Raw genomic sequence first — 7,713 nt, 5'->3', positions numbered from 1 at the left:
AATGTACATATTCATACCGTAACAAAATTATGTTAATATTTTGAACAATAAATGACATGGTTATGAAGATCTCTTGACTGTAGGCTGTGCTGTTAGAGTAGCTCCTGTACAACTAGATGGAGACCGTTATATTTCTATGGGTCACTGCGCTAGCGGGGGTCGGTGAATGGTGAATGATACCCAGAAAAGCCCCATCTATTAGAAACGAGATCTGGTAGAAATAAGGGTCTTGGGCCGGTGAGCATTTTTTTCACTTTCATTGAAATAAATAGGCAGCCATGTTCAATGCCGTCTCCAATTATATTATACCTCCATGGCGAGAGCACGCTGCGCTGAACCCTTAAGCTTCTGTCAAACGAGGCACCGTGTCTGACTGCCGGTGTATTCAAGAAGGACCATTTAATTTGGCCTGTCATATTTTGAGCTTGGGAGGCCGAGGCTTCATCTAATTATAATAGAGGTTCCAGTTAACACCCTTTCATCTCACAGTGTTGTAGGGCGGTAGTATAACTTCCTAAGTGTAGCTCAGCTCGCCTTGACTCTTCACACTGACGCCACATATGAGCGTGTGCTAGAATGAACCTCCTTTTTTTCCCTGGGCTCCCAGTGTTCAGTCTCCTGTATCTGAGGGCTGCGGTTGAGCCCTAAGTGACCTTGCATGTTAAAATGTCTATATAAATCAAATTTGATTGGATGTGATTGGAAGCCGTCCAAATCACAACGGCGTTATACGGACACTGGCGTTAAAACTAGGATCAGGGTTCAGTGTTAAGGTCAGGGGTCAGTGTTGTATGTTAGGGTCAGTGTTGTGTGTTAGGGTCAGTGTTGTATGTTAGGGTCAGTGTTGTGTGTTAGGGTCAGGCCCCTACACGAAAGTGTCATTGATACCTTTGACTGCGCATGTCAAATGTATCAGTGACACTTTTTTTTCAAAGATGGCGCGGTTCAATAGGGCTTCATTCTTTCGAGCAGTCACAGTGAATGGAGTGACCCTATCCAGTTCTATTAATACATCCATGGTTAGGGTCAGGGTTCAGTGTTGTGTTAGGGTCAGGGGTCAGGATTGTGTGTTAGGGTCGGTGTTGTGTGATAGGGTCAGGGTTGTGTGCTGTAGCCTAATCCGACTATGAATGCTAAACCATTTCTAATGACCACAAGGGGGCGATGTGGGGACGGGCAAGGGGATAATCTGGAGCGGTAAACAGTGTGAAGATCAGTGTGTTACGTGTCTAAGGCTGGGTAGAGCTGGGTAGAGCAGGGTAGAGCTGGGTAGAGCAGGGTGGGGAGCTCATCTACCCGGACGCAGTCATGCGTGTGATGGGAAAACCAGGTGGCGAGACCAAGGCTTCATCTAACGGCGCAAAACCAGGTGGCGAGACCAAGGCTTCATCTAACGGTGCAAAACCAGGTGGCGAGACCAAGGCTTCATCTAACGGCGCAAAACCAGGTGGCGAGACCAAGGCTTCATCTAACGGCCCAAAACCAGGTGGCGAGACCAAGGCTTCATCTAACGGCGCACTAGCATGCAGCCTCGCTCTGTCAAACACACACCGGAGCTCTGCGCATCGCACGCCCGCCCGCCCGCACACACACACACCCCGTCTCTCCCTGGTTCATTCTCTTTATGAATCTCTCTCTCACACTCACACTCTCTCTCACACACACACACACACACACACACCCCGTCTCTCCCTGGTTCATTCTCTTTATGAATCTCTGTCTCTCTCTCTCTCTCTCTCACACTCACACTCACACTCACACTCTCTCTCTCACACACACACACACACACACACACACACAGTCTCTCTGCCTTTCTCTCAATAGATCAATAAAACACGATGCCTCCGTTTTCTTTAATTCTTTAATGTAAACAGCAGTTTGAGGGGCTTTGAAAACCTACAGACAAACACCTGAAGGTAATCAATAGGAAGGAAATCATACCCATGATTTGTTTTTTGTTTAAATTAAATGTACATGAACCTTCAGATTTGTGGCCATATTATTCTGGGGAAAAAAAACTGACAACCTCCCTTTTACTAAAACACATAATACTGACTACTTGGCAGCATCACAAACATATCACTAAAAAATACACCATCTTACAAAGAAATGAAAAACCAAACAACAAAAAAAAGCTCAATATTGCTTCGGAATGTCTTTTACAGCAGTCATTAAATGGAATTTGACTGGTATCAAGTGGAAAGGGGAGGAGAGGTGTGTGTGTAGAGGAGAGGTGTGTGTGTAGAGGAGAGGCGTGTGTGTATGTGGGCTTCCAAGCAAGTGTTACAGGAGTAGGATTGGCTGAGCCTGTGTGTGAATACAGTATGCTGGAATGATCATAATGTATGCTAATGATCATAATGTATGCTAATGATCATAATGGAAGGGTTCGAGGAGATAACTACCGTGCCGGGGTTCGAAAAGATTGGCCCACTTATTGTAACAGTCAACAGTATTATGTGAAGCATGGAGAAGCAGGAAGAGTTACACAGGAAATGACAATCACCGACCGTCTGACTGATGATACACACCTACGTCATAAATACGCTCCATCTCTCCGCCCTCTACAAAACAATAGCTGCCACATATACGTGTGAATGTGAGACAACAACATAAGACTTTGGCTAAGAACCAACCCCCTCCCCCCCCAACATAACCCAACCCTTTGCTATACAGCCATCGTTTACCCCCTACCCCCCACCCACCCCCCCCGTCCCACAAAACAGAGGAAGGTAAACCAAAATCCAAACAAAATGGCCGAAGCAAGTACAATGGAACAGCATTTAGCATTTTCTAGAGGTCGACAAACCCCAAAGCGACAGGTGACAGAGGGTGACAGGCTGGGAGGGAGCAGGGTTGGGGGTGGTGACACCAGACCTGGGAGAGAGGTGAGTGAAGAAGGGGAAAACCAAACGTCGACAGGCCGGCAGTGCCACCGGCTACTTCCTGGTTTCTCTCTGTTGATGACTCAGCGCCAGGCCCTCCCATTAAAATGCACAGCTCTTTTTTTAAAAGGAAGTTTAGCAAGTAGTATAGCAAGAGGAAAATAGTTCAATAGATCCTTTTTCACGTTTTCCATTTTTGCACGTTTATCGTTCATTCGTTTTCCAGTTGGCGGATAAGAAAAGAGGATTGGTCCAGTACAGTAGACGGCTGATTGGTTGGTTGGTTAGTTGCAGTCATAAACAAAGTCATAGTTGCTAGGCTCTTTGGGAATGGGGGGCGGGGCCTCGGGGATCTGGATGTTCTCCAGGTCCAGGAGGCGGAGCTTCATCTCCATGGAGAGCAGGGTGTCCATGTCGGACTTGGTGAAGTCGCTGGTCATCTCCTTGCCCAGGAGGGCGTTTAGACCGTCTGTCCACACACAGTACTGAGACAGATAGTAAGGAGTTACACACACGCACACACACGAAGTACACAGACAAACGCCCTTGTGTGGGCACACACATACCTGCGCAGGCGTGCACACACACACACACACACACACAAACACACACACACACACACCTGTTTGCATGACCTCTCTCTCTCTCACACACACACACACTAACACACACACACATTTGCATGCATGACCTCTCTCTCTCACACACACACACACACACACACACACACACACACATTTGCATGCATGACCTCTCTCTCTCTCACACACACACACACACATTTGCATGCATGACCTCTCTCTCTCTCTCTCTCTCACACACACACACACACACACACACACACACACGTCAGTAGCAGCCTCAGCAGGTATGTGGAGTCCTAACGGGCTGTTAGCATGTCTGTGTCTCTGGTGTTGAGGGGAGCGGCTCACCTCGTGCTTGTCAGAAGCAATGAAGTTTAAATACTCGTCAGACTCATAGAGGACAGAGAAGGCCATCTCCAGAACCTCCTGAGAGAGAGAGAGAGAGAGGGAGAGAGAGAGAGGGGGGGGGGAGAGAGAGGGAGAGAGAGAGTGAGAGGGAGAGAGAGGGAGAGAGGGAGAGAGAGAGAGGGGGGGGGGGGAGAGGGGAGAGAGAGAGAGAACGAGAGAGAGGGGGGGGGAGAGAGATTGAGACAGGGAGAGAGAGCGAAAGGGCGAGAGGGAGAGAGACAGATAGAGAGAGAGTGAGGGAGAGAGAGGGAAAGGGAGAGAGGGAGAGAGAGAGCGAGAGGGAGGGAGAGAGAGAGAGAGAGAGGAGGTGAGATTTAACACGGTCGCTAGCTAACATGCTCGTCAGCCTTGCCCTCTGCCCCCTGCTGTGCCCGTCTCCGCCGTCACCGCGCCACCAGATGGTCCGGCCTGACAAACAGCCACCGGCGCCTCCTGCTGGACAGGGGACACCTTGAGACCCCTCCCCCTCCCTCTCCCTGTACCACGTCCAAGATGGTCTCCCCACGTGGGAAGAGCGGCGTTAGTCTAAAACATGGGTTCCCAAACTCCATCAATGTGGGCCTCCCCTCTGAAAACAGTGACACACCCGCGCCCCCCCCAACCCCCCAAATTCGTCCATTTTGCAAGGCAGCGTTAGCTAGCCCATAACGCTACACAGCTAAGTTAGCTCGGTGGCACCTGCTGCTAGTTAACGTTATGATGTTTTCGCACTTTAAAATCACATTTCATTCATGAAAAACCATAGACATTTCAAAAATAAAAAAACATGTTTTTTCTCTTTTTTTTTCTTCCTAAACATCTCTCTGCGCCTTCCCTGAATTTCTTTGGAGCCCCCCAGGGGAGGCGCGCCTCACAGTTTAACCCTAACCCTCACAGCTAGGGGGAAGGGCCTAATCCCATTTAGGCGCACAACCTTCCGTCCTCTCAGTGAAGGGAGGCAACTTTTGGAATAGTCTGCCTCATGAACGCCCCACACTCAGCACCTTCAAAGTACATCTTAGGTAATGGCTGAAGTCCAATCAGGCTTGCACACATTAAACTGTCTCCATCTGCCCGAGTTTATATATGTAATCTAGTAGTTAATCGATATGTGGTTATCTTGTTATAATCCTGATGTATGTTTTTGTTGTATGTTATGCTTTTAGATTTAACGTTATAGGATTTTAGTAGTGTACTTGTCTTCTTGTAGGGAACATCTTCCCATGGGAATACAGGTGGAAATGAACCTCTGGCTACAACCTGGCTAGTTTACAATCTCTGTTTGTATTGATAAAATCATATAGTGATTGTTCATTAACTTGCGCTGTACCTCAGCAAATAAATCAATCAAATAAATCAATGACCTCAGAACAGGAGATCACTATTTAGCAGTGACGCTGAAAGCATGACTTCAGAACAGGAGATCACTATTTAGCAGTGACGCTGAAAGCATGACTTCAGAGCAGGAGATCACTATTTAGCAGTGACGCTGAAAGCATGACTTCAGAGCAGGAGATCACTATTTAGCAGTGACGCTGAAAGCGTGACTTCAGAGCAGGAGATCACTATTTAGCAGTGACGCTGAAAGCATGACTTCAGAGCAGGAGATCACTATTTAGCAGTGATGCTGAAATCATGACTTCAGAGCAGGAGATCACTATTTAGCAGTGACGCTGTAAGCATGACTTCAGAGCAGGAGATCCCTATTTAGCAGTGATGCTGAAAGCATGACTTCAGAGCAGGAGATCACTATTTAGCAGTGACGCTGAAAGCATGACTTCAGAGCAGGAGATCACTATTTAGCAGTGACGCTGAAAGCATGACTTCAGAGCAGGAGATCACTATTTAGCAGTGACGCTGAAAGCATGACTTCAGAGCAGGAGATCACTATTTAGCAGTGACGCTGAAAGCATGACTTCAGAGCAGGAGATCCCTATTTAGCAGTGACGCTGAAAGCATGACTTCAGAGCAGGAGATCACTATTTAGCAGTGATGCTGAAATCATGACTTCAGAGCAGGAGATCACTATTTAGCAGTGACGCTGAAAGCATGACTTCAGAGCAGGAGATCACTATTTAGCAGTGACGCTGAAAGCATGACTTCAGAGCAGGAGATCCCTATTTAGCAGTGACGCTGAAAGCATGACTTCAGAGCAGGAGATCCCTATTTAGCAGTGACGCTGAAAGCATGACTTCAGAGCAGGAGATCACTATTTAGCAGTTAGAACCACGACTCTGGACGCGCTACGTGTATTTAACGCCCGACACTGTGTTGAGGTTGAAACCTGTCTAACACACACGCGCACACACGCACGCACACACACACACACGCACACACGCACGCACGCACACACACACACACACACACACACACACACACACACACACACACACACACACAGTAACAGAGTAACAAAGGACTGGGGATGGGAGGAGAAGCACTCCTCTGTTTCCATGGTTACCACCGTACGGTCTCATCTGTCAGTGTCGGCTGCTGGGGATTGGTGGAGAGACGGCGGCGGGGGTGGGGGGGGGCAGGGGGGCGGCGGGGTCAGGGTTCACGGCGTTGGATAAAATCCTGTGCTGGACTGGCTGAGACCCCGGGTTAAGAGACGCGTCTGGACACACACCGCCAAGGGCGCAGGCTGTCCACACACACACACACACACACACACACACAGACACACACACACACACACACACACACAGACACACACACACACACACACACAGACACACACACATATACTGTACACACACACACATATACTGTACACACACACACACATATACTGTACACACACACACACACACATATACTGTACACACATACTGTACACACACACACATATACTGTACACACACACACACACACACATATACTGTACACACACACACACACACACAGACACACACACACACACACACACACAGACACATATACTGTACACACACACACACACACACACACACATATACTGTACACACACACACATATACTGTACACACACACACACATATACTGTACACACACACACACATATACTGTACGCACACACACACACATATACTGTACGCACACACACACACATATACTGTACGCACACACACACACACAGACACACACACACACACACACATACATATACTGTACGCACACACACACAGACACATATACTGTACACACACACATATACTGTACACACACACACACACACACACATATACTGTACACACACACACACACACATATACTGTACACACACACACACACACATAGACTGTACGCACACACACACCTTGTTCTGTTTCAGAGCCCCTTTCTCCTTCATGTGAGGACAGTCCTTGCCGGTGACCACCGCTTTGATATCGGCCACGGGCACTGTGAGAGACGGAGACACACAACATGTCAACAACAACAACAACATCTCCCCATCAGATATCCTGTCACATACTTTATCTGTGATTGATTGAGCTTGCCTGGAACAGTCCCAGAAGCCCCAGACCCCCTCCCATTGGACAACTCTAATCACTTTGTGCCTCTGGGTGAGTCTCCCAGAGCCTCCTGTAGTCCTGGATGGTTTAAAAATCACACCCATGTTTACGAGCCATCTCTACTGCCCTCGGGTGGTGTGCAACGGTATTGGCCAACTCCTGATTGGTCTAAATCTCATGCTACGAACAGACACACACACGGACGGACGGACGGACGCGCACGTCACATATAACGGCTGCACCGCTTAAAAGCTTGTCAGGACCAATCAGGGGCCAGTCAGGGGCCAGTCAGGAGCCAATCAGGGGCCAGTCGGACTCACGTTTGTCCTGTAGCGAGTCGTGAGGCACCTCCCCCTGAGGACT

The 7,713-nt window shown here is 48.3% G+C and overlaps 1 protein-coding gene across 1 annotated transcript in view; it reads right to left on the bottom strand.

The window, feature by feature from the left end:
- Positions 1-3,169: 3,169 nt before the first annotated feature.
- elmo1 (engulfment and cell motility 1 (ced-12 homolog, C. elegans)) overlaps positions 3,170-7,713 on the bottom strand; it is a gene marked incomplete at both ends in the record, with an annotated part of 92,993 nt that continues 88,449 nt past the window's right edge. Inside the window, 4 exons of the mRNA XM_084455039.1 lie at positions 3,170-3,370; positions 3,818-3,895; positions 7,155-7,237; positions 7,671-7,711. Of these exons, the coding sequence (XP_084311165.1) occupies positions 3,170-3,370; positions 3,818-3,895; positions 7,155-7,237; positions 7,671-7,711 (403 nt within the window). The remainder of the gene's footprint in view (positions 3,371-3,817; positions 3,896-7,154; positions 7,238-7,670; positions 7,712-7,713) is intronic.

Source organism: Borostomias antarcticus (genome assembly GCF_949987555.1).
Source record: "Borostomias antarcticus genome assembly, chromosome: 21".
Taxonomy (NCBI): Eukaryota; Metazoa; Chordata; class Actinopteri; order Stomiiformes; family Stomiidae; genus Borostomias; species Borostomias antarcticus.
Note: the sequence above shows the minus strand (reverse complement) of the source record. Positions and strands in the feature narration are given on the sequence as shown.